The sequence below is a fragment of the Schistocerca cancellata genome, chromosome 4 (genome assembly GCF_023864275.1).
Source record: "Schistocerca cancellata isolate TAMUIC-IGC-003103 chromosome 4, iqSchCanc2.1, whole genome shotgun sequence".
Lineage (NCBI taxonomy): Eukaryota > Metazoa > Arthropoda > Insecta > Orthoptera > Acrididae > Schistocerca > Schistocerca cancellata.
The window spans coordinates 512,134,597-512,162,122 of NC_064629.1; the positions used below are offsets into that span (position 1 = coordinate 512,134,597).

General features: G+C 37.4%; 1 protein-coding gene across 1 annotated transcript in view; it reads left to right on the forward strand.

The window, feature by feature from the left end:
• Positions 1 to 18,844, forward strand: part of LOC126183427 (protein FAM91A1) — a 182,895-nt gene extending 164,051 nt beyond the window's left edge. The window contains exons 13-14 of the mRNA XM_049925401.1: positions 5,608 to 5,747; positions 14,101 to 18,844. Of these exons, the coding sequence (XP_049781358.1) occupies positions 5,608 to 5,730 (123 nt within the window). The 3' untranslated portion in view covers positions 5,731 to 5,747; positions 14,101 to 18,844. The remainder of the gene's footprint in view (positions 1 to 5,607; positions 5,748 to 14,100) is intronic.
• Positions 18,845 to 27,526: the final 8,682 nt, after the last annotated feature.

Genomic DNA, 27,526 nt, shown 5'->3' on the forward strand with positions numbered 1-27,526 from the left:
ATCAACTATCATCACAGATTTGTGCATGTGCATGTATTTAATCATTGTATGTATATATATATATAGTACTTTAGTGAAGTGTGTTGGATCTGGTAGTAATTGGAAAGTACTGTTGCCTGCAGTGATAATGTACGTGGTCATTAATCAAGCCATGTAACAGTATTAGTGATGAATTTCAGTAGTATTCACAAACTGAACTGTGATTCTTCCCACGTAGAAACATGTTGATGGTACATCTCCACTGTTTATAAACTGTATTTCAGGATCAAATAGAAAAAAAATCATAATTTATTTGTTAAATAGTGAATTATCAATAATACATGCTGGAAACATCATGTGAATAGACAGCTCATTGTTATATTTTCTGTTGAGAAAATGTGCTATAAGGTCACAATTATGATCCATGGAGTATTAGAATAACTTAACTAATTTATCTATCGATGGTCCATATGCAGACATCAGTGTGATTGCTGAAAATCCCGATTGTATACGCAGTAGGCAAGTTTTCAAATACCACTCAATAATTTCAGAAAGATACTAGAGTATGTTCTTATGAAACTTGAATGAGATTAACCAATGCACTGTACATTTAAGAATGATTATGATTCCTTTAAACAGTTAATCATCCATGTGTGGCCAGCATGCATTATTGATCAGTCATTATTTAACAAATAAATTATGATTATTTTTCTATTTGATCATGAAATCCTATTTATGAACAGCAGAGATGTACTGTCAACGTGTTTCTTCATGGGAAGCGGCACAATTAAGTTTGTGAACAATACTGAAATGACCATACACATTAGCATTGCAGGCAAAAGTAATTTCCAATTACTGCCAGATTGAACACACTTCTGTAAATTGTTACTTAGTTCATATAACAGCAAAATTTATTGGACTTGCAGAAGTGTTACAAAATTCTGCATAACTCATTTCACATCTCTATCGAGCATTGTCTTGGTACAGACCCAGACCCAAACTCAAACTGACTGACTGACTGACTGGCAACAATTATCTGCTTTGGTGGTAATACCTCAATGCAAATTTCTAGCAGCAGCATGTTGCATTAAATGTTCAAATACTGTGCTAAATGGGATAAAGATATGCTCACAAATGGCAAACATGCATCTGAATGGCTTGACAGGGATCTGAACTGCTGTTTCCCCAAGTCCAGTGTCTTACCATTACACTGCAGTTTTCAAATAAGATTATTAATTAATTAATGTGTTGCACTTTCCATTCATGTTATGTGCTCTGTAGGGTTTTTGTCACTTCAATTCAATTTTTGACTTGTTGACTACCCTCCCGAACTCAGATTTTGTATATTTGTTAATTAGACCTGTCTACAAAGATATTATCAGTGGTGGTTTTGTAGCAATTTGCTACCCTAGTTTTTGAGGATACAGGTGGAATTTGTTTTTAATAAGTGGTACCCGTGGTCTAGGGGTAGCGTCTTTGATTCATAATCAAAATGTCTTCGGTCCCAGGTTCGATCCCCACCACTGCCTAAATTTTGATAAATAATCAGCATTGGCGGCCGAAGACTTCCGGCATAAGAAGTCAGCCTGATTCTGCCAACGGCCTTGTCAAAGAGAGCGGAGGAGCGGATAGAGGTTCAGGGCACTCTCTTGTTCTAGGGGTGGGAAATTGCCCCTAAAGGCGGAAGAATCAGCAATGATCAACGACATGAGGATGCAGAAGGCAATGGAAACCACTGCATTAAAGACACGTAACGTGTATCCACAGGACATGTGGCCTGTAATTGAAGAAGTGTCATGATGATCTCTCCATTGGCAAAACATTCTGGAATAGTCCCCCATTTGGATCTCCGGGAGGGGACTGCCAAGGGGGAGGTTACCATGAGAAAAAGATTGAATAATCAACGAAAGGATAACGTTCTACGAGTCGGGGTGTGGAATGTCAGAAGCTTGAATGTGGTAGGGAAACTAGAAAATCTGAAAAGGGAAATGCAAAGGCTCAATCTAGATATAGTAGAGGTCAGTGAAGTGAAGTGGAAGGAAGACAAGGATTTCTGGTCAGATGAGTATCGGGTAATATCAACAGCAGCAGAAAATGGTATAACAGGTGTAGGATTTGTTATGAATAGGAAGGTAGGGCAGAGGGTGTGTTACTGTGAACAGTTCAGTGACCGGGTTGTTCTAATCAGAATCGACAGCAGACCAACACCGACAACGATAGTTCAGGTACGCATGCCGACATCACAAGCTGAAGATGAACAGATAGAGAAAGTGTATGAGGATATTGAAAGTGTAATGCAGTATGTAACAGGGGACGAAAATCTAATATTCATGGGCGACTGGACTGCAGTTGTAGGGGAAGGAGTAGAAGAAAAGGTTACAGGAGAATATGGGCTTGGGACAAGGAATGAAAGAGGAGAAAGACTAATTGAGTTCTGTAACATGTTTCAGCTAGTAATAGCGAATACCCTGTTCAAGAATCACAAGAGGAGGAGGTATACTTGGAAAAGGCCGGGAGATACGGGAAGATTTCAATTAGGTTACATCATGGTCAGACAGAGATTCCGAAATCAGATACTGGATTGTAAGGCGTACCCAGGAGCAGATATAGACTCAGATCACAATATAGTAGTGATGAAGAGTAGGCTGAATTTCAAGACATTAGTCAGGAAGAATCAATACGCAAAGAAGTGGGATACAGAAGTACTAAGGAACGACGAGATACATTTGAAGTTCTCTAATGCTGTAGATACAGCAATAAGGAATAGCGCAGTAGGCAGTACAGTTGAAGAGGAATGGGCATCTCTAAAAAGGGCCATCACAGAAGGTGGGAAGGAAAACATAGGTACAAAGAAGGTAGCTGCGAAGAAACCGTGGGTAACAGAAGAAATACTTCAGTTGATTGATGAAAGGAGAAAGTATAAACATGTTCCGGGAAAATCAGGAATACAGAAATAAAAGTCACTGAGGAATGAAATAAATAGGAAGTGCAGGGAAGCTAAGACGAAATAGCTGCAGGAAAAATGTGAAGACATCGAAAAAGATATGATTATCGGAAGGACAGACTCAGCATACAGGAAAGTCAAAACAACCTTTGGTGACATTAAAAGCAACGGTGGTAACATTAAGAGTGCAACGGGAATTCCACTGTTACATGCAGAGGAGAGAGCAGATAGGTGGAAAGAATACATTGAAAGCCTCTATGATGGTGAAGATTTGTCTGATGTGATAGAAGAAGAAACAGGAGTCGATTTAGAAGAGATAGGGGATCCAGTATTAGAATCGGAATTTAAAAGAGCTTTGGAGGACTTACGGTCAAATAAGGCAGAAGGGATAGATAACATTCCATCAGAATTTCTAAAATCATTGGGGGAAGTGGCAACAAAATGACTATTCACGTTGGTGTGTATAATATATGAGTCTGGTGATATACCATCTGACTTTTGGAAAAGCATCATCCACACAATTCCGAAGACGGCAAGAGCTGACAAGTGCGAGAATTATCGCACAATCAGCTTAACAGCTCATGCATCGAAGCTGCTTACAAGAATAATATACAAAAGAATGGAAAAGAAATTTGAGAATGTGCTAGGTGACGATCAGTTTGGCTTTAGGAAAAGTAAAGGGACGATAGAGGCAATTCTGATGTTACGGCTAATAATGGAAGCAAGGCTAAAGAAAAATCAAGACACTTTCATAGGATTTGTCGACCTGGAAAAGCGTGCGACAATATAAAATGGTGCAAACTGTTCGAGATTCTGAAAAAAGTAGGGGTAAGCTATAGGGAGAGACGGGTCATATACAATATGTACAACAACCAAGAGGGAATAATAAGAGTGGACGATCAAGAACGAAGTGCTCGTATTAAGAAGGGTGTAAGACAAGGCTGTAGCCTTTCGCCCCTACATCGAGGAAGCAATGATGCAAATAAAAGAAAGGTTCAGGAGTGAAATTAAAGTACAAGGTGAAAGGATATCAATGATACGATTCGCTGATGACATTGCTATCCTGAGTGTAAGTGAAGAAGAATTAAATGATCTGCTGAACGAAATGAACAGTCTAATGAGTACACAGTATGGTTTGAGAGTAAATCGGAGAAAGACGAAGGTAATGAGAAGTAGTAGAAATGAGAACAGCGAGAAACTTAACATCAGGATTGATGGTCACGAAGTCAATGAAGTTAAGGAATTCTGCTACCTAGGCAGTAAAATAACCAATGACGGACGGAGCAAGGAGGACATCAAAAGCAGACTCACATGGCAAAAAAGGCATTTCTGGCCAAGAGAAGTCTACTAATATCAAATACCGGCCTTAATTTGAGGAAGAAATTTCTGAGGATGTACGTCTGGAGTACAGCATTTTATGGTAGTGAAACATGGACTGTGGGAAAACCGGAACAGAAGAGAATCGAAGCATTTGAGATGTGGTGCTATAGACAAATGTTGAAAATTAGGTGGACTGATAAGGTAAGGAATGAGGAAGTCCTATGCAGAATCGGAGAGGAAAGGAATATGTGGAAAACACTGATAAGGAGAAGGGACAGGATGATAGGACATCTGCTAAGACATGAGGGAATGACTTCCATGGTACTAGAGGGAGCTGTAGAGGGCAAAAACTGTAGAGGAAGACAGAGATTGGAATATGTCAAGCAAATAATTGAGGACGTAGGTTGCAAGTGCTACTCTGAGATGAAGAGGTTAGCACAGGAAAGGAATTCGTGGCGGGCCGCATCAAACCAGTCAGTAGACTGATGACCAAAAAAAAAAGTAGGTAATTACTTCAAAGTAGTTTGTGAATAGATTAAAACTTTCTGTGGGTGCTTGGTATACACTTGCTGTTATAAAGTATGTATTAATGTCTATGTTCTTACATGTATGATAATTTCTGATGAATGTAGGAACTCCTTTCTCTACTTATGCTCTAGAGAAGTGAGATGCTAATCTAATTTCTGTAACATTTTGCATTCCCAAACCATAATGTTCAGAGAGGCAGATCAGTTGAAGCAGAAAACAGTAAATCAGTGAGAAAAATGATGGCTTGAACTGACTTTCAAGCAGGTGTGCCTGATGATGCCTTCTAGTCAACTGTGCCACACCTCCTTTTAATCACTTAGGAGAAGTGAATCAGTTTCAATGCACTATTAATAAGTTACAGTTTGTTGGTGCAAGATTCCCTGTTCCTTCAAGAGAATTCACAAAAGTGAAGCTGATATCATCTTTTATCTGTGTTAGATATTTGTGATACGAATATTAAAATTTCTTGAAGAGTCTTAGTCATCATTCTAAATAAGTAGTGAAGAAATTTTAATATCATCAATGAGACACATTTTCCTCTTTTGTTGTTTCATCCTGCACAGTGGCATTTTGCCTGTGTTTTAACAGTGTATATTGGACCATAGCCCATATTTACAGTTCCGCAATCTTTGTATTTGAGTGTGATTGGTCATGTAAAAATGGAAGAGTGTGAGTGCATTTTTAACTGAGTTTTCACCTTATGTATATTTTTTTAAGTTTTATAATTTTTTTCAGTTTTATTTCTCAAATATATTATTTTCAGATTACTTATTACTTACATGTTTTCCATTGTTTTATGAAACATGCCATAAATCCTCATTCTTTCTTTTTTCAAGGAGTTACCAGTCCTTCAGGAAGAGTTAAGCAATATTTACAATAAACAGCTCAGTAATGTTGTTTTGCCTACAAGAAATCTTCTGTTTATTGGTGGGGAGCTGAAAACTTGGGATGGAAAATGAGAACTGTCACAACAAAGGTAATCTTAATGTTTTTGATGTTAATATGGGTAAGCCTGTCAACCAAGTAAAAACGTTCTCAAAGACTATTCTTATACTTTAAATTATCTAGTAGAAATTTGCTTTTTAAGAATGTGGTCTTTTAGTTGTGATGGTTTTATCAGATCTTTTGCCCATCTGCACTATGTTGTAGAGTCAGTGTAGAAGACATTCAGTAGCATAACATGTCTTTATATATGATAACTAATTTGCGCACTTTCTCTCCATAGTGTGGGAACATAGATAGGGATTTTGTGTGTGTGTGTGTGTGTGTGTGTGTGTGTGTGTGTGTGTGTGTGTGTGTGTGTGTGTGTGTGTGTGTGTGTGAGTGGATGGGGGGGGGGGGGGAGGGCGAGAGAGAGAGAGAGAGAGAGAGAGAGAGAGAGAGAGAGAGAGAGAGAGGGGGGGGGCAGTTGGATTATATATGTTCAGAAATGGCGATAACACAGGCCAAAGAAAAAATTTTTTTGAAAAACTTTTTTTACTTTGATAGCTGATCTTTATAGACTTTTATGAGCCAAATCCAAATCTAGCCTTGGTTTTTTTGTATCACCCATACTTTCTGAGCTATATGCTTTTTATTATATAGTATAAAAATCTTATCGGATATGGTAAATGGGGAAATTAATCAATGCTTTAGTACAACATAAGCATGGTTTGTATTTACAGTAAGCTACTTAAAACAATGATATGTGTTTATAGAGGTTTCACTTGTCAGCTGGTATTGGTTTGTATTTTCTTTCTCTTTTTTCTTTGATGCTTCTTGCGTAGCTTTTTCTACAATGAGTTGCTTGCTGAACTTCTCGGTGAAGTGACCAACAGTAGTCCCCTATCATGTTGGTGTTCCAGTGGCCTTGGTAGCATTTTTCCATCACTTTAATGTCCTGGTGAAAATGCTCTCCTTGCTCCTCTCTAACATCTCCCATATTGTCCAGGAAGTAATCAAGGCAACTGTTCAAAAAGTGAACTTCCAAGCTCATTAAACATCCTAAAGTTTCAAACTTCTTTAACATTGTAGCTGTTATAGAAACATGTTCTGGGTCTTTTTCATGTCCTAAGAACTTTGTAATGACTTGCTTGAATGATAAACTTGCTTCTTTCTCATTTAAGGTCATTGTGGATTCAAAGTTAACATAAAGCATCAATTTTCTAATGTCAGGTCTGACAAAGATGCCTTCTTTTAGTTTAGTTTCTGAAAGGTGAGGAAGCTTTTGGCAGAGATACTTAAAACATGGTCCATCTTTAGGCAAAGCCTTTACAAACTGTTTCATTAGACCTAACTTTATATGTAGAGGTGATAGGAGTACGTTTTTTTGGATCTACAAGGTTTTTATGTAGAATATTCTTCTCACCAGATTTTAAATAGTCCATCACAGGCCAGTTTTTTCTGCACCAGTGTTGATCCCTAGCCCTACTGTCCCATTCACACAAGAAACATTGAAATTTGGTAAAGCCACCTTGCTAACCAAGGAGCATGCATGTTACTTTTAGATTGCCACATATCATCCATTAGCAGAATAGTCTAATTTATTTAGCACTATTTCTAGGCTTTCATAGCTTTATTTCATATGTACAGAATATCCGACAGGTATAGATGCTTACATGTTACCATTGTGTAATAAAACAGCTTTTAAAGTAGTGCCGCGCTGGATTAGCCGAGCGGTCTAAGGCGCTGCAGTTATGGACTGTGCGGCTGGTCATGGAGGAGGTTTGAGTCCTCTCTCGGGCATAGGTGTGTGTGTGTGTGTGTTTGTCCTTAGGATAATTTAGGTTAAGTAGTGTGTAAGCTTAGGGACTGATCACCTTAGCAGTTAAGTCCCATAAGATTTCACACACATTTGAACATTTATTTTAAACTAGTTTTGGATGAATCAATAAACAGCCTCCAGTCTTCCTTTTTGTATTCAGTACCAAACTCATTCATCAGACCAGGAATGTCTGAGCAGTACACTAAATCACCTTCTTGTTGAAAAAACTTGGAAAATTGCTGTTCTCTCTTTCTATACATGTATATGCTGGTTCCAACTGCCAATAAGTTCTTTTCTTTTAATCTAGAGCCAAGCAATTCAGCTTTTTCTTTCGTTAAGCTCAGATCCCTAACCAAATCGTTAAGCTCGGTCTGAGTAAACAATTTGGGCTCTAGGGTTTCTGTATTACAATGGAATTCATCAACATCTGGTTCATCAATCACATTGTACATCAGAAAATACTTCTGTTGGAATAGAATTTAAATCATTTGGTGGTTCAGGAACCAGCAAATCTACACCATGCCCTACTGATCAGATGGCAGATGGAAGGTTAGGGTAGCTCATTACCTTCTTATTTTTCGAATTATGACCAGTAATATCAACACTGTAAAAGTAGCAGTCATTGGAATGATTTCTTGTCTTCCTCCATATCATAGGAACAGCAAACCTAAAGGCTTTTTTCTCCTTTTTGGACCATTTTCTCAAATCTTCAACACACACATAACATACCTTATGAGGTGCCAAAGATTTATCTTGATCACCAAGTTTAGATCCAAAGTGTGATAGATAAGCCTTTTTCACAAGTCTGTAATGTTTCTGTGGTGTTTTTTAATCACAAATTCACCACAAATATGACAAAAACTGTCAGCAGATTTTTTACAACTATGATTATACATTGTACTGAGCACATGTACAGAAAATGGGAATGTGAAGTTATGTCGACAGTAAACAAAAAACCATCTGTTAACACAAAAATAGAATCGACCTTTTTTTGCCAGCAAATGTTTTTCAGCAGTGCTACCAATGTCATCTACATTTATTATACCTCCTTTTTAAATTATTTTAAGTGTATAAAAGCTTTTAAATTTTTAAAAAAATGCTTAATTTAATAAATTTAACTGTAAAATGTGAAAAAATGGTGGGTGATACAGTTTTTTAAGTATCATATTTGGATTTCCCACCCTAAAAAACATAAGAATAAGGTATTTTCAGCAAAAAAGTTTTTCCATCGTTGGCCTGTGTAATCAAAAGAGCCATAGGAGCATCATAATATGCCAAGCTTCCAAAAATATTCTTAATTGTCTTTTGCGTGGAGGAAAGCAACCAACTTTCACAGAACACAGTTATCATCAAGCAAATTAAGAAGTGCATTGTATCTTTTGGTCTCCAGTACCCACCTAAACACGTTGCTGTTAGCATAGTCTCTCTCTCTCTCTCTCTCTCTGGCTAATCAGACAGGAAGTCAGAAAAGTACGTTATGGGAATTTATTTTAGGTATAGGGAAGTATACTGGATGTTAAACTAGTAAAACATACTGGTAAATTAAGATTATAGTGACATAGTATGGGCAATAAGTCAACAGATACCTACACAAACAGCAAAACATATTTCAGGTATGAGGAAGGTAAATGAAAATAAGAACTCAGATGGAATGAAACAGCTGTTATAGAGAATACAAGAGTTCCAAACAACCGATAATAGGAAAATAATAATTTTGTTTACTTCAGCAGATTCTATTTGGAAATATCTGTGAGAAGATGTGAGAGTATAGTGAAAATTTGGTTAGGGTAACATGTGAAAATAGAGATAGTATGAAGAAGACAGAACAGAAGTTTATGTTGGATAGACACATTATTTCATCAGTTAAGATAGCAGATGGCAATGTAACCAACAACAGAGACAAAATTGTACAAAGCAGTAAAAAATTTCTTTAACTCTTTGAGTATTTTGAAAGACGAATCAGAAACACACATAGTTACTAATGGAAATGAAGACTTTCCAAAAGTAATCCCAGAAGAGGAACTTATACGAAGCCAGTCAGTGTATGAAGAAAGGAGAGGCATCAGGAGATGGTGTTTTGATAGAAATTGTTGGATCTGGAGCAAAAGTGATGCAAAAGGGACTTTCAATATTATTTACTAAATGTGTACAGAGTAAACCAATTTCTCCACTGTGGAACGATGGTGTAGTTTTTCTATTTTAACAAGAAAGGAGAAGTATAAGATATAAGAAACTAGAGTCCTGTCAATCCTCTCTCTGTAATATGAAAGATGTTCACTAATGTTATCCCCAGCCCACAGAAAAAAGTTGCAGGATTTCAGTTCAGAATATCCACTGCCATAGGTGAGTGGTCAGCATGGCAGACTATCATGGGAGGGGCCCAGATTCAGTTCCTGGCCAGATCAGATATTTTCTCCGCTCAGATGGTGGGTGTTGTCTTGTCTTGTCTTGTCTTGTCTTCATCATCATTTCATCCTCATCAACATGCAAGTCACTGAAGTGGTGTCAACTGAAAGGACTTGCACCCAGTGGGAGGCCACAGTCTCACACACATTTAATTTCATTTCATTTCATTCATGTTGGAAAAGGAACAAGCTAGCTTTAAAACTGTATATGACACAACAGAACATTTTAAGTCAGGAACAAAATTATAGAATGGAGCAATGAGTTTGAATTACCAGAAGAAGACCTCATCTTTGACGCAGCATGGATGGTAGGGAAGCCAAGGTATGGGAACATCTCCCAAATTCACATGGTATATACACTAAGAACATGTTATACAAGAAATCCATGACAAAAGACTTCATGGTTTAAATAGCTTGATAATAGAAAAGTTTCAGAGAAGTGATAAATATAACAAAAAAGGCGAATGATGAACAAGAAAGGAAAGCTACATTTCTGTCTACCTTCAATTCATCAGTCTTGTCCAAACTTGTAAATGCTGGCTTCTTTCACCTAAATGACACATGCTCCTAATCCATTTGGTTAAAAACTTATCGTTATTTAATGTAAGGACCGTGTATCATGTGAAAAACATGAAGAAATGAATATGAAATCGGAACACCTTATTAACTGTCACACATTTATGTAAACTTTTGCAGAAATCATTAAGTTGAGATCCAAGACTTCTGATATTTATATTAAAATCATATAGCAGAACCAGTAAGTCCCACAAACAACACAGTAACCATTGTAGCATCACCATCTTATGAAAAGATGGGGTAAAATAAAATGTGTGGAGTATTAAATGGATTCTGGGTACATATGGAATAATTCGTATTTGGACTGGAAGATTCAAAAGGGTCTGTGTAACATTATATACAGCTCCCCTGCCCATTCCACCTTTGTATGTTGAACTATTAAGAACCACCTGTTGTCAGAGGATCTGTATCTCCTGAACATGGAGCAGAGCAGACACTTTGCAGTATGACAAAGTCATTCTCTGCCATTGGCATTTCTTTGTTTCCTTATACCCTCAAACCCATTGCTTTGTGAAAGTGGTGAAGTTTTAAGGGTCCTGTGGCTATTTCCTGATCTAGATATATTTGCTAGACATAGAAGCACCCAATATTAATCTACGCAGATTGGTATTCAGCAACATAAACTCTACAATGTATCACCAATTATCTTTGTTTGAACATAGAGACAACATCCAAGAATATATGGATCATATCAACAACAACAACATGATCTGCCACACTGCCAATAAATCCATGACAAAATCTTACAGACAGCTCAGAAGATAGTATGAAACTTGATAGAGTGACAAGTTCCACTCTGCAGTCTACGACAGAGGGTCTACTCTGCAAGGGTTCAAGAACAGCCAATTATGAAGGCTAAAACCTGATTGTATTGTTGTGAACATTGTAATTGAACCAAAGTGTTACCAGTTGTTGGTGTGAGGAGGTCCGAACATCGTAAACAATTTAAAAAAAATCATGGACCATGAGGTAGAAAATCAGAAACATGTCAGTTGAGAAGCTGAAGGTGTTCTGTTAATACTGTTATAAAGAATGGGATCTTCCAGGCCAGATACCTGTGGAGAATTTTGCTCAATCACTGTCATCAAGGCTCCAGCTTTGTCACCCCCAACCAAACACTGAGAGAAGCAGTCAGGACTTCTGCAGATGCAAACACTTAAGTTCACAACTGCACTTTCTCAGTGTGGCAACTGAATTTGGTAATATGTGCAACATGTAACACGCTGTCAGGTGTGAAAAATCTACTGTTGTGTGTTACAGTACTGCTCCAGAAATGCTTAAGACATTTTCCCTGATCATAATGCTATATATGAAATAGGACAGTTTCTCAACTCACGCAAAGACTATTTAAATGTCCGCCCCTGTTTTAAATTATAAAGATTTGAACATGTTTTTGGTACTCATTTCAAATGATAACCATATGTAATCCTGAAGGTACTGTAGTGGACTAGGTTTGATTGAGAGAAGTCTACTGTGATTCCCTTACTGCCTTTAAAATGATTCAACAGATGCACCCACTGGAGGAAATAATATGGACGATCAAATAGATCCTTATTCTTCTATGAATTCAATAGAAGGTATTAGCATTCTGCCGCGTAAGAGTGCATGTTGGAACGTGTACCAATGACGAAGCTGGTGGAACATTCAAGGATGCTTGTTAAGGACATATTGTGGGTAATGAGCTGTTCATTTGCTCTGGTGCAGCGTCGAGTCTGAAGGTTGTGTTCCGATGGTCAGAAGACTGGTTGGAAGTGATGAACAATAAGCTTCCAACCATGACGTTCATACATATGGTCACAGAGGTAGCTTGAACTGGCACTAATGTGCCTCCATGTAGGACATCGTCCTCTGTCCATGGCTTTCTGCTGCAGCAGTAGCACCCAGAATAAGGGTGTAGGCTTCCTTGTCAGTGTCAGTTTGGATAAAATTCTTTTGGGCAATAGTCTGCATCACTTTGAAAATAAATACAAATATTACAACCAACATATTTTGACCATCTTTGCAGTGATCCTCTTCTGAACCACTACACTGTTGGTTCTAGGTATGGCCTTCCCTGTATACCATTCTATTTAGGTTGTAATATGACAACTTACTTCACTACACTGGAACGTCATTTGACAGTTCAGTGACAAGATTCCTGTGAAGTGGGTGTTGTATGGAAGGCTATTGCCTGTCCTACAATATTAGATGTTTGATGTAAGCAACAAATGTTGATACTGTACAGCAGTTCCCTTGTAGGTGGTTGTTTATGCTGGCAATGCTGGATTTTAATAAGCTGTTGGCTGATGTATACACATCGTCCATTGGACAAAAGTCTCTGGTTGATGAAGGAAAAAAATGTCCAGCATTTGCACATATCTTTATTTTTTTTATATGGAATTAGATGATGAACATAATAAAGTAAAATATCTAGCTTAGCTTCTTCAAGCAGGCTGTACCTCCAGCACCGTAAAATTATGTGTCACACTCTTGGATTTCTTGGCACAACAGAGAGCTCTTGAAGGCAACAAAGCTATCCTGAAAGTAAGCAATAAGACGCCATGCAGTGGACACAGTACTGCACGTGGCATTGTGTAAAACCAAAAAGTATGTCAGGAAGTGCTGTGTTTGGCTGTTGATTACGTAAGGACACTGAGAAGGGAAAGTTAACTATCCCAACAAGGGGAAATTACTCATAGCCAACTTAACAACAATATGTCAAAGAAGACAATAAAGGAAGTTGACACTACATGAAAGAGTGGCTTTTTTCTGCCTTCCTCTGGTTCATTGTGCAGTAGTGAGCTAAGTAATATGGAAGGCAGACTTAACTCATTACTAAAGGAGACCCACAGTCCATAACTGAATGCCTGGTGTTACCTTTTCTGAGTACTTTTTCTAACAGAGAAGGTTACATTCTTCTCACTATAAATTAAAACTCTAAAAGTTATGCTCACATTTTCTTACATTCGAAAATGTTAAGAAATGTTTGATAAATTTATGAGATGGACACATTGCAGCAGTCTGGGCCTCCAGGGATAGAATACCATCTCTCCCCCTCTCATAGGGTTTAGGAGCCACAGAGTATTTAAGCAGGAAGCTGAATTCAAGTGAGACCTTGTTGGACTTTCTGTCAACTAGTAATTTAACAAAAGTACCGTATTGTATTTCCCTGTGGTTCTGGTACTTTGTGAAAGATATAATTGTAACCTATATTCCCATTTGCTGCTTTTACTACTACTACTACTACTACTACTACTACTACTCCTGCTGCTGCTGCTACTACTACTACTACTACTACTACTACTACTAGTAGTAGTAGTAGTAGTAGTAGTAGTAGTAGTAGTAGTCAATGGCTAGTTTTGAAAACAATTTTTAATTTCATTGTGCATGTAGTAGTGGCAGTATTACTAGTAGTAGTACTGCCACTACTACATGCACACTGAAATTAAAAATTGTTTAGTAGTAGTAGTAGTAGTAGTAGTAGTACTGCCACTACTACATGCACAATGAAATTAAAAATTGTTTTCAAAACTAGCCATTGAAATTTGGCTTTGCCCATCATTTTTTGAATACCTAATTTCTAAGATTTTGCCTTTTTTCATATCTGGAACCTTTTTTCTTTTCAGGTAGCTGTTTCTCAAGCAGACTGACATTTCCTGATCTTCGGTTGGTTTCTTTGACAGAGAAATTCTGTGTTGTATCATATTCAACTATCCACCAATTTGAATGAGTTTTTAAATTCCACTTGCAGTCAGAGGTACAAAATGCTATCTCTGATAGTGCTCTTGTGTGACAGGTTAAACAGAATTTAGTTTCTGTACAATTCAATCTATATTTTGTTTAGTTATGTTTATTTGAGTATATACCTGTAGCTACTTTTACACCATTCCTTCAACAGTTGCCCTTCATTGTTGTTGCCAATAGGTTCAGCAGTGTGTTATCACCATTACTGTATTCTAATCCCAGTTTTGTCTGACCAGGTAGATAATAGCAGACTGCAGTTATCAGTTGTCATTACAGTACCAATGACATGTTTGTAACATTACATTTTAAGATATAGGTATTACTCTATTGGCAAATATTTATTTCCAATAATATTGTAGTAAACTTTAATTTTATTGCTTTTGTTGGGCAATACAATATTGTTCTTTAATGGTATTGTTTGTTGATGTTCTTTTTCACCATATGTGCAATTGATATAATTTGACTTTGGTGCTTTTTCTCATTGCCAGATACTTATAGGGAGTTAGAAGTGAAAGCATTGTAATTCTATCTCACATTTTAGTATTGTTGTTGTAGATCATCACAGGAGCCTGTTGGAAAAAAATATTTAGTATTCTTTAAATTTAGTGGTTCATGTTCCTAGCTGTTCAATCAAACAGCTTTGTGCAAATTGTCTGGGCTTCATTCTTTGGTACAATTATATTAGATGTGTGACTATTGAACTCTAATGATTGTTGCTCTCTTTGGAAGGCTCATCATCTGCTTCCATTGTCATGTGTATTTGCATGTAAAAGTTTTCTCTTTTGTTTTTAAAGATGCTGTGCATGAAACAATCTGAACTTTCATGGCCTAAGTGTGTTGTGTAATAAGCAGGTGCAAAATTTCTCATAAGGCTACATGGTTTTCTTCTATTGGTATTTTGTAAGGTACACATGGGAATAATAGCTATTGTGTATAACATTTTTAGTTTTATCTAAGTATTTGTATGACATGGACTGATCTGTTCAGTGTGTAAACTGAAAGATGAAATTTTGCATAAAATGAATAATTGAAGTAACATAGACCACATATGTTTGTGGATCTCTGTATCAGGTAAACTGACATGGTTTCAGAGCAGATTATCCTCAAATGTCTTTTTTTTAGTGTGTTACGTCAAAACATTGTGCTTTCTGTCTGTTATACCATTTGCTGTTTTGACCTAGTATTCTCATAGTCAGGTATCAATCACAGCTTTTATTGGCAGAGATGAACATATAATTTAAAGTTCAAAATAGTATAATTATCATAAAAATCTCAATTTTCATACAATATATTACAAGAAGGCATGAAGCACATGGTGTACTGATAAACACATCATTCCATTTTTCTTAGTTGTAGATAATATGATTATATTGATAATCTGCATATTTTGACAAAAACTGTAGCTTCATTAAATTAAATAATTGCATCCCTTTCTTTACATCCATATGGTATTTATAAGTGACTGGCAGCTACACAAGCTGATTGCATAATTTGGAATTTTTGCTTGGGAAAGTACAATGTTAGTATGGTTTCTTTTAGGTTTGTATTCTCACTGTTTCTTAAGTGAAGGTGGTTGGAATAAAAATTATTCTTTTCGTGCTGTATTAGAATATTCTTGTTCAATAAATCAGAATTATATATAAATATAATAGAGGGAAACATTCCACGTGGGAAAAATATATCTAAAAACAAAGATGATGTAACTTACCAAACGAAAGTGTTGGTATGTCGATATACACACAAGCAAGCACAAACACACACACAAAATTCAATTTTGTGTGTGTGTTTGTGCCTGTTTGTGTGTGTGTCGACATACCAACGCTTTCGTTTGGTAAGTTACATCATCTTTGTTTTTATAATTATATATAATGTGCTCATAAACTGACCACTGTAGAAGAAAACTGCAGTAACTGCAAGTATGTTTAATAGTACCGTGCCAGCTATCTTTGTGTATGGTCATGAAATATGGACTATAAAATTGGCAATATTCATTAAAATGACACACAGCAGCAACTTGTGGAACTGAAATATGTGGCACACCTGTTCTAGGTTCGTAGATATGGTGATAATTTCTAATTATTTGGTTACAGTTGTAAGTTCTGTACAAACAGGTGGTCCATCTGTGATAGCAAAACCATTCCATGTGTGATGCATATAATTGTACTAGTACACAGTTTAACTTATGGAACCATATATTTATGTTATTAAGTAAATATCCTTATGCTTTGGTTGTACAGCTGTATATATTTAATTCTTTTCTAGTCATTTTGAAAAACAGAGTTTTTGAAAGTGTGTTGGCTTCAGTGTGTATAACAACAGGTATTCATCTTGAAATTTTGCAGAGATTTTCACTGAAGTCCATCAAAGCAGAGTTAGTACAATCAAATATCTTCGCTAAGTGCAAATGGTGCTAGAAGAGAAGTTAACTACTGAACAAAGTTACTTAACCCCAGTGACTTACATGTCATGATAGTGTAAAATTTACCTGTGTAATGTCATTTTATTGATGTAGTGTCTTTTGTATGTGTTAGGGAGAGGGTTATGGAAAAATACATCATAAATATCTTCATGTGGTAGTAATCTCTGTGGGGCAGTGTTCTGATAGAATTTTGTCAGTAACATCACAGATGACTATAGTTGTGATTATTGACTGCTACTTTAATTTTCATGTGATAACAAGCAGTAAGAGTATTCTGTCAGTTATGTTGACATCACATTATATTTGTACTTGAGACTACTGATAATGTACCTTAAACAAATAAGTACTTTGGATTAAGTACAGTTAAGTAGTGACTGGTACATGAGTGTTGCCACAGGTGCTTTTCTTCCCATTCTGATAAGGTTTTGTTTTGTGGTGGTACTTCATATTTAATCATGAAATGTGGCACAGAAACCATTACAGTTACATTTATTCAGTAATATGCATCTGTCACTATCATTTCCAAAACTCTGTAGTACACCTAGTAACACATGTGCCCACATAGCCCTTTCGCAACAATCATAGGCAGTATGAAAACTGTGTAATGGGCAGTCACTACTTAAGACATTTTACTGTTAGGCTTTATGTAATTAATTCGTAGGAATAACAAAATTAATTAATTCATTCCATTAGAAAGCTTTTTGCCCTAAATTTAGTTTTAAAGTATTGAATTTCAACGTCATTTGAAGTGTCCAGAAACAGTCTGTGATGGCGATATATGTAATGGCATAATTTGTGAAAGAATGAGGACTCTTTTTGGTGCATATTTGGATTAAAGTAGCAAGTGAAATGTGATATGTAGCAAATATATTTCATCAAACTGGCATACAATATGTTGTTTGATTTTTCTTGTTGCATTGATTAGCCAAATATTCTAATTGAAATTGTCATAGTAGTTGTTACTTAAGTTATTTTATAAATTTGCGTGTTTACATATTTAAAGTATTTATGTTCAGCTGTAGCTGATACCAAAATCTGGAGAGAACAAATGCATATGAACATACAGAGGCAGTTTAATTTAACAGACGGCTAGCAGTAAACAAAATAAATGACACGTTTTAAGGTCATAAGTCATTTCGATGTAACAATGCAAAATAAAACTGTTTAGTTATGGAAAGAGGAAAATGTGTGACAGTTTTTTAGTATCCTGCACAGTCAATAAGCCTATCAGATTTGGAAAAATGAGCACATGTTTTATTTGCTTACTCTGTCCATTTTGTATGTAATTTATTTTGAGTGATAAGGAGCTAATGAAATAAATTGGTAGGCATTTCTTCAGTATATTTGTCCACTGTGTGTGTACTCATCAAATGACTGCATAATGTGAGTCACAATTTTCACCCATCATTGCATTACATTTCACTCTATTTTGTGAATGTTTTCAGATGTCTTTCTGTTGTACCAGTTTCTCATATAGAATTATTTTATTTATTTTTGTTGGCATTTTTTAAGTGTCTGAGCTGTGGACTTGTACCTGTGATGTACACATTACAAGTGTTAAAACTTGCATGGAAATTTGCACATGTAGTGGAAAAATGTTGTAATATGCCTTGTACAGGTCATTTTTCTAGTTGAAAATGAGAAAATTAGTTATTTGTAGTAGATGTGGTTAATTTTCATTTGACATCACACCAAATATTAATCATCTCATTAGTTTTGGTACTCAGAAACTGTAATTCTTCATAGTAATATCAGTTATTCACATATTTTTTGTGCAAATTCCATTACTTTCTGTTAAAGACTTAAATATTGTTCCCTACTTGCCAGTAAACAGCATCAAGTACTTACAGTTCTCCAGTTGCAAGAATGGCTTTTGTTCAGTGTATCAGCTGAAACAATACATTGTATGTAATCACATCTCTGGTAATATAGAAAGTAATGTTTGTGACGTTAAAATGCATGTCAATTTTGCTGTCCAGTCACCTGTGCAGAGAACAAGAAATAATGAAAGTGTTTAACTTCCAGACCAGGAAGTGTATCTCACCTTTTAATACAGTAAGATGTAATAGCTCAGGCTATACATGTAAGACCTTTGAATGTAAGAGAAAGATATTTTTGTATAAGACAGTTTTTTATTCTGTACCAAATTGAATAAATTGTTGAAGTAACACTGTATGGGTGTTTGTAGCCCGTCAGTAAAGACTCAATGGAATGTTAGTTTTGTTTACTGAACACATTAGTGCCTTTAGATGATGATAATTTTTTCTGGCTTTGAAACAAAACTGCTACTACTGGAGCTAAATGGAGAAGAACTGTGACTGACAAAATGACACACATTGAGCTCTAATTCTGTTTCTCTCTCTATCCCACTCCTCCCCTCCATTGCAGCAGAAATCCTTAATTCAGTTCTCCTGAGTGCATTGTTATACTGTTTTCATTAAGAGTTGTGTTAGCAATATAACCTGTGTCCTTTTTACTGTCATTTCATATTTAAGTTGTTGTTGGTAAAAATTTTATAACAAAACCAGGAAAAAAATTCTTGGAACATGCAACACAACTTTAGTATGTGGAAAAGAATACAGTGCATTTATTTCTTAAGATGGTTTAAACTTAGTTTGTGCAGTATAATTCCCTTTTCGTTAATAATAATTTGAATGGAAAGTCAGAGCATACATTCTGTGTTTGTTATGCGTATTGGCCAAACATGTGGTCATTCAAAACATACAAGGGATTATTCTTCTGCCACAGTATGTGTGATGCACTTGATAGTGATTTGCAGATAAATATGTAAATCCTGCATACTGTAATCAAATAGAGAAGTTCTGACTTTAAAAACAGTTCATTGATTATTATGTGCACTCAGAAAGTGCAGCCCCATTCACTTAAAATTGGGTAAATTACTAAGAGTAATTTCGAAAAAAAAAAATAAAAAGAAAAAAAAGAGACTTCGGTTTATTGACAAAAGGGCACTACATCGAATAGGGATTTTTGAGCAAGAATTAAGGGGTGATCCCAGTATACAGCCTCTGTGTGGAGGAGAAGAACTGACAGGTACTAACAGGAGAACCGTGAATGGTTTCAGCCATTATGTGTGAAATTTAGTAAGGCTACTGGTGCACCATAAGCATCAGAAAAAATGAGTCTTCTGCCATAGAGTGGGGTAGAGCAAATGCACACAGGAAGCGGCCATTCTGGCTATGATCAGAACACCGAGAGAGAACTCTCAGCTTGAATGACTTCACAGAAAAACCTGGAGTCATGTCACTACCTTGTATGAATCTTTGTGTGGGAAGAACCACACTGGTTGGAGTTGACACTCTTCTCTGAACTTAGACAAAAAGCATTTCTAAAAAAAAAAAAAAAAGACAAATCCATTAGTGTGTCTGCCACAGTTAAATCCACACTGTCATCACCAAAATGTAAGTGTGAAACAGAAAGCAGAAAAACTAAGAAACTGATTACAAATCTTTTTGAACATTTAACCTCAGTTGTAGCTGACTACGTGTCAGTGGATACTAAGGTCTGTGAAATCTGTCTGAAGGAACCATTATGCCCATCAACCAGTACCCATGTTCTCCAATTTGACAGGAGGATGAAATAAAATAAAATAATTTCTATTATTGCACCCTTACATCCTTGACTGTCACTGATGATTTACATTCCAGTGACTATTTCCTAGTTTGGATCCTTTGACTAGACAAACCACTCCTTGACAAGAAGCCACCACGATGCAGGATCAGCAGAGCTAATGGATTATTGTACTGTCAGTTGGCCAATTTTGAACATCCAGAACTGGATGGCTCATATAACAAGCATGATCCACCAAGCCACTGATGACATCCTAAATGCCTGTGGCCACTTTGGGGGAGCCTTCGCCATGGTGGAACTAGGATTTTCATTATGCAAGCCAAGTCTCGCCTGCAGCTTTGTGATAATCCAAATACTGATGAACTCCAGAGAACTGCATAGTTCTCAGGGTCATGAGCAAATGAATAATTAAAGACAACAAACAAGAGATCAGTGGAGAAGTTCTAGGACTCAGTCAACCAGTTCACTAGCTCAAGACAAGCATGAGAAGCCATTAAGAAGATATGTGGCAAACCAAGTTGTGCCAGATGTTCATCATTCTGGTGGTTTAAATTCACATGCCCGATGGCACTGGCCTGGAACTTGCCTCTACATTGTCAGAGGAGTGCCTTCTATGAGAAGTGTGGAGTGCTTGGGGCAAGCAAGTAGTAGCAGTTGCCTCTGGGAATTACTCTTTGTAACATTGCCTCTGGCATGACCGCACTTTGCTTGTAGCAAGGTGAATGAATTTTAATAAATTTTTCTAATTTTCAACCCCTTACTATTCTGTGCCCTAACAGTATTGACAGAGGTGTAGATAGAGCTGTCAGAGAGTTGGAGGTCAATGTCCAAGAAGGTGGCATGTTGGAGTGAGGAGGGCCAAGTGAAGTGGACGGGAGAGGAAGTGTAGAGGTTGTGAAGAAATGAGGATATGGTATTCTGGCCCTGAGTCCATATCATTAAGATATAGTTAGGGAACCTCAACCAGGCAAAGGGTTTGGGGTTTTGCAAGGCTAGGAAGGTTTCTCTAGAAGGTTGGCAGAGGAGGTTGCCATGTGGGTGTCCATGGCTGTGCCGACAATTTGTTTTTATACCTTCCCCTCTAAGGAGACGTAGTTGTGTGTCAGGATATAGATGGTAAGGTGTATGAGGAATCAGAGAGTGGGTGTAGATTCTGAAGGACACAGGGAGAGTTGATGTCTCACAGCAGTAAGGCAATGGGCATGAGGGATGTTAGTGTATAGTGAGGTGATATTAACAGTGATGAGCAGGGATCCAGGAGGTGAAGGGGTGGGGATGGTGGAGACTCAGTGAAGTAAGTGGTTGGTATCTATGATTCAGAGGCTAGGTTTTGGGCAATCAGCTGGAGGTGTTGGTCAATAAAAGCAGAAATCTTTTCAGTAGGAGGACAATAACGAGTTACAGCGGGATGTCCAGCATTCTTGGGGTTACGGATTTTGGTGAGCATGTAGAATGTGGGTGTGTAGGGTGTTGTTGGAGTGAGGAAGTAGATGGTCTCAGGAGAGAGATCTTGGGATGGGTCTAAGTATTTCAGTATCAACTGGAGGTTATGCTGGACTTCTGGGATAGGATCACTATGGCAGAGCTTGTATGTGGAGGAGACAGACAGCTGGTGGAACTGGTAGAAGCCTTCTGTCAGGTAGTCACTGCAATACATCACAGTTGTGGAGCTTTTGTCTGCAGACAGAATGATTAGGTAAGGATCTGTTTTGAGGTTGTGTATGGCTCATTTCTCCAGCTGAAAGGTGGTTGTTCACAGGAAGGGACCTGGGGGAAGGATGATGAGACCAAGTTGGAGCTAATGAAGTCCTGGAAGGTGACCAGGGGATTCTTAGGTGGGACGGAAGGAGGTTTATGGTTGGATCATATTATGAAGTGGGAGAAACAAGATTCAATATTGGGATTAGGTTGTGGAGGGACTGGTGCAAAAGAAGTGTTTCCACTGTGGGGATTGGCAGAAGGAGAGGTCTTTGATAAGCCCAACATGGGTGTGGGGCTGGTGGTGAGGCATTTGGATAGGACTGATATTTCTGTGGGATTGTGGTTTTCAGTGGAAAGTTTAATAACAGCTTTTTGGGTTTGGATTTTGAGGATTGCTTGGCAGGAGTTTTGAGGGATGTGTCAAATTGAAAAGGTCAGCTATGCAGGGTCTGGGTGCTATGAGGAGTTGACATGGGAGTTCACTGGGGAAGGATAGGAGTTGATGGGTAGTGGTGCTCCAAAATGGGAGTAGGATGTCAATAGGTTGGGCAATTTATGGAAGAGGTATCTGGAATGCTCATCCAGGTTTTGAAGGGCAAGGGTTTCACTTTTGGGGATGTGGAATATGTAGTTAAGGTTGTGCAATAACAGTATCTTGCAGAGGGAGCAGTGGAGGTCCTGACATGACTGTGCCATGGAGATATGTTTCAGCACTACCAGAATTGTGAGGGATAGGGGCTGGATGAATCTGAAAAGTTGAAGATCATTGTAAAAGGGGAGGGGTGTGTGGGTTAGGGGGTGGGGGAATGGGACCCAGAAAAAGGAATTTTTACGGTTAGGCTATTGGGATGGGATTCCATGGCTTAGGCAGCACTTAAGAATTAGTATGTAGGACAGTATTTCAGCTAGGAAATGGATGCTTTCCTGGACTGACGCAGACTGATAGAGCAGGAGTCCATGTGGGCTGAGACGGTGCTAGGAATATGGGAAATCATGTGGGGAAATGAATGAAGGAAAGCATTAGGTGGTTGTGAAGGGAACTGGATAATATAATAATAATAAAAAAATAAGCACAAACTGATAGATTTCAATTGGTGCTTCACAGCCTGGGCCATTTGGATCCTTCCCTCTCCCACCAGTTGTGCACAAAAAATGGAATAGGATGTAAGTGCCACAAACTAAAATTTTCAGTATTCAAATAAATGTGTCTTAAATATTGGATTATTATATTAATTTTATGAAAAAATATGTGTATATCAAAATTCCTCTACAAAACATGAAAACAGTTTTTTATGGATATGTATAAAGGAAACAAAACTTATATGGAAAAAGAAGTAAGTACCATCCTTTCGTTTTCTGGAAAATGCTGTAAGTGCCTTACTGTTTGTGAAAAGGATGTAAGTCAAGGGTTTATGTTAAAAAAAAAAAAGTGGCAAGTCCATTGTAGTTTTGAGAACATTTAATAACTTCACATATAATTTCACTCTTTCAGTGCTAGGCTAATATAAAAAAGATATAAAATAAAATTTTGGATGGTTTTTTGAAGCAAATTTGTTTGTCTTCAGTTTGTTCTGCTTCTTCTTACATCGGTAAGTATAAGTCACTTGAAAACCAAAAACTGAATCATATGTCTAAATATATTTTGGGTGTCTCAGCTATATACATAATATTTTGAATTTTTATTCAGTTTTGAAATTCATTCTGACACAGTGGATTGTTTTTGACTAAATCAATTTTATTTTAAAAACACACACACGTGTATATATATATATATATATATATATATATATATATATAAAAAAACAAAGATGATTTGACTTACCAAACTAAAGCGCTGGCACGTCGATAGACACACAAACATACACACAAAATTCTAGCTTTGGCAACCAACGGTTGCCTCGTCGGGAAAGAGGGAAGGAGAGGGAAAAACGAAAGGATTTGGGTTTTAAGGGAGAGGGTAAGGAGTCATTCCAATCCCGGGTGCGGAAAGCCTGTATATGTGTGGATGGATATGTGTGTGTGTGCGCGAGTGTATACCCGTCATTTTTTCCCCTATGTAACATCTTGTTTCATACACTTATGAGCCTTTTCCCATTTTCGGTGATGGAACTCTTGCTGGCCTTTTACTTCCTGTTTTGCCTTTTCGCTGGTCGTAGATTGCAACTTTGCCTTCAAGAAGTCACACTTTTTACAGGTATCAAATGCAAGAGCTTTAAATTTTAGGTTTGGAAAATCTTGTTTGAACACTTTTGTGTAAAAACTGTATGTAACATCACTTGCAGGATTTCGTTTTTTAAAAGCCACATACTTTCGGTGTTTATTTAGATCAGGTGACAAAAACTCATAACTTGATTTTTTACAGCTGTAGTGACTTTCATATCTGGGGAATGAGTTTCTATGATATCTTACAAGATTTCGATCATCTTCTGTAAATTAAACTTGTGAGCATTTGATGCAGGTGTTTTTCCTCTTTTGTCTTCAACAAGCAAGCAACCTGATTCCTTTTTTGTTTGTAAATCAATCAATTTCCTTTCAGATATAGAAAAAAATTTTTTGAACTTTCCTTTGCACACTTGTACATTTTTCCCTGTACCATCGGGGATGATATAAGCAAAAGTACAAGTCCGCCTACTCTCTGCTGCACTTTCGTACGTCCCATGACGTCTGCGACCAATAGGTAACATATAAATATGATTCAACAAATATGTTCCTTGGCTTTCTTCATCAGCTTTATAAAACTCCAAAAACAATAGCTGTTTTTGTTTACTGCTTATGTTTTTACACTTGTACTTACAGGAGCAGCTTGCCTGTTCTGCTGGTGGTTGTTTCCCATGACTGTTAATGTACGGTTGGCCCCTTTCTCTTGCTTCACATCTCTTACGAACAGTCACCTTCTTCCTAACAGGCTTTTCCATTTGCTGGTTGGTACACTAAACACACAACTGAAGAACACTCTAAAACACACGTGAAACGACCGAAATCACTGCCGTGTCAACATACTGTCACCAACTAAAGCAACTGTGTAGCTGAGGCACATACATCGTGGTGGTGGTACTTACGCCCTTTCCCATCTCAGGCCTGCTGGCACTTGCACAGTGCTGCTATCTTTGAACTGCTCTTGAAACTAGTAGGAATTTTTCTGGCCCTTGCAACCTTTCTCATATCATTACCCCTTGGCTTATACAGCCCTTTTCACTATAAAAGTCAGTGTTTTTAATTTTTGGCACTTATATCCTTTTCCACTTTTTGTACTCAGTTTCTCTGAAGGCTCCAGATGGAAGCTATCTTTGCAACACCTTTCTGGCCTCAGTCACCGTTAATCCATTGTCCCCACACACTCCACCCAGCAGTTTCCCCTTCCTCTGTCTTATCCTCCCTTCCCAGTTCTTGTCTCCACATCACCTTTATCGTATGCCACTCGCCACCACCTCTGACACTTGTGCATCATATACCTAGCCTCTGCACTTGCCACCCCTCACTCTGGCATTCCTAGATAGCAAGCTGACCACCTCCTCCTGAACTGCTAGCTCCCCTCCTCCCTGCCTCCCACCTCTCTCCCCTTCTACCCACCCCACCCCAAACAATCCCTTCTCCACCCTATCTTCCAAATTGCAATTCTGGCACTGTGCTGCCAGGCAGCATCATCATTTAGGAGCACAAGTGTGTGTATGTGTGTGTAATTTTTTTGTATTTGTTTGTGTGCACCTGTCGACCCCTCAGTGCTTATAATTTTGAGTGAGTGATCTACTTTACTCCATTGTACAGAATAGTCCAAGGACATAAATAAATAAATATAACTTCATCACTTTTTATCATGAAAAGCAAACCCTGTAAAGCTGTTTTTAATTTAGATCAGTGGAGTTTGGATGGATTAAAAACATGAAAAGGAAGGTTAAAATCAAGTAACATGAGGGCTGTTCAAAAATTATCCAACTTTTATTAATAAAATAAATCTTTATTCAGATACAAGTGTTTGACACTAGCCACCTCCAAAGTAGTCCCCTTCAGGTTCTAGACACCTCGCCAACACTGCTGCCATTGCTTGAAGCATCACTTGGTATGGTGTGCAGCTGCTCTGTTGAATTCTGCATAACGTCTTCCCTGTTCTGAAATATGATCCCTTTCAGAGTCTCTTACAGTTTAGGGAAAATCCAGAAGTCACTTGATGCTAGGTCAGGGGAATAAGAGAGGCTGAAAAACCACAAAAACTCTCAATTACTTGAGAATGACGAATAAGTACATTATCATTGTGTAGGTGTCTACTTCCCGTTGCCTAAAGTCTGCCCATTTGCAGCTCACTGGTTCATGAAAGCAATGTAGAACCTCTTGGTGGTACTCCTTATTCACATTAGTGCCTTCTGGGACATACTTGTGGTAGACCACACAATTGAAGTCAAAAAAGATGGTCAGAATTAGTTACACATTGCTGCAGACATACCTCACTTTTTTGGATATTGGGGATGATGAAAGCTTCCATTGTGATGACTGGAACTTTGTTTCTGGATCATAATCATAAACCCAGGACACATCACCAGTTATCACTGTGTTAAGAAAGTTGGGACTACTGCACACACAGTGTCCAGTATGTCCTATGTGATCTCTGAACAAAGTTGCTTCTGCTCAGTTGTTAGCAACTTTAGCACAAATTTTACTTAGATTCTCCTGAGGTCCAAACATTCCATTAAAATGAATGAATTGATCCAATACTAATTTTAACCTCATCTACAAGTTCTTTCATTATGATTAATCTATCTTGCATCACTAGGGTCCTTATGTGGTCAATAACAATCTCATTTGCAGATGTTGAAGGCATACCTGACCATGATTCACTCTTCAATGAGTACCACTCCTTTATCTGTGTGGTATCCATTGCTTCAGCCCCAAACAGCTGTTGAATCTTGCAGATAGTTTCAACGTGAGAATCACCAAGCTTAAAACAAAATTTGATGCAATAATGTTGTTCCACTTTTTCTGTCATTTTGCTCAGAACGCAACGTCTGATGGCTACCACTGTCAAATCTATATATATACATATAAATAGCAATAATAAAGGGTACATAGATAAAGAGATTAATAGAAATCAATTATTTTCAATTAATGCCCAAATTTTGGATTTTTATAGTTTCTATCTTTTGAGTCCGTTTTAACGTGAACTTACTTACATGTAGTTGAGACCTACACACTCCTGTTAGGTGCTGCTTCTTCCGACACCACAAAACTTATCATTCTTGATCGTGTAGGTAATGTAATTTTCATTTATCAGACTTCTTCCTTATATACAGGCAGCACTCGTGACATGATGTTTACATATTGCGTGGAAGATAACTTCTTGGTTTTGTTTCAATAGTAATTATTGTTCAGACAACACAAATGGCTACCACACACATCTTACAAAAAATAAGTCTTCTCCACTCGAGAACTAAAGACAGTCTCTCTCTCTCAAAAAAAAAAAAAATGTAGATGGCATTACCCCGGCCTACTTTGTACAATTGAGCTGAAATACTAATCATTTGTATATTGAAGCATGTGGTACACTTCCTGTGAATTTGGCATTTATTACATGCCATGCTGCCTTCATGGTACAGTTTTAATGTCCAGCA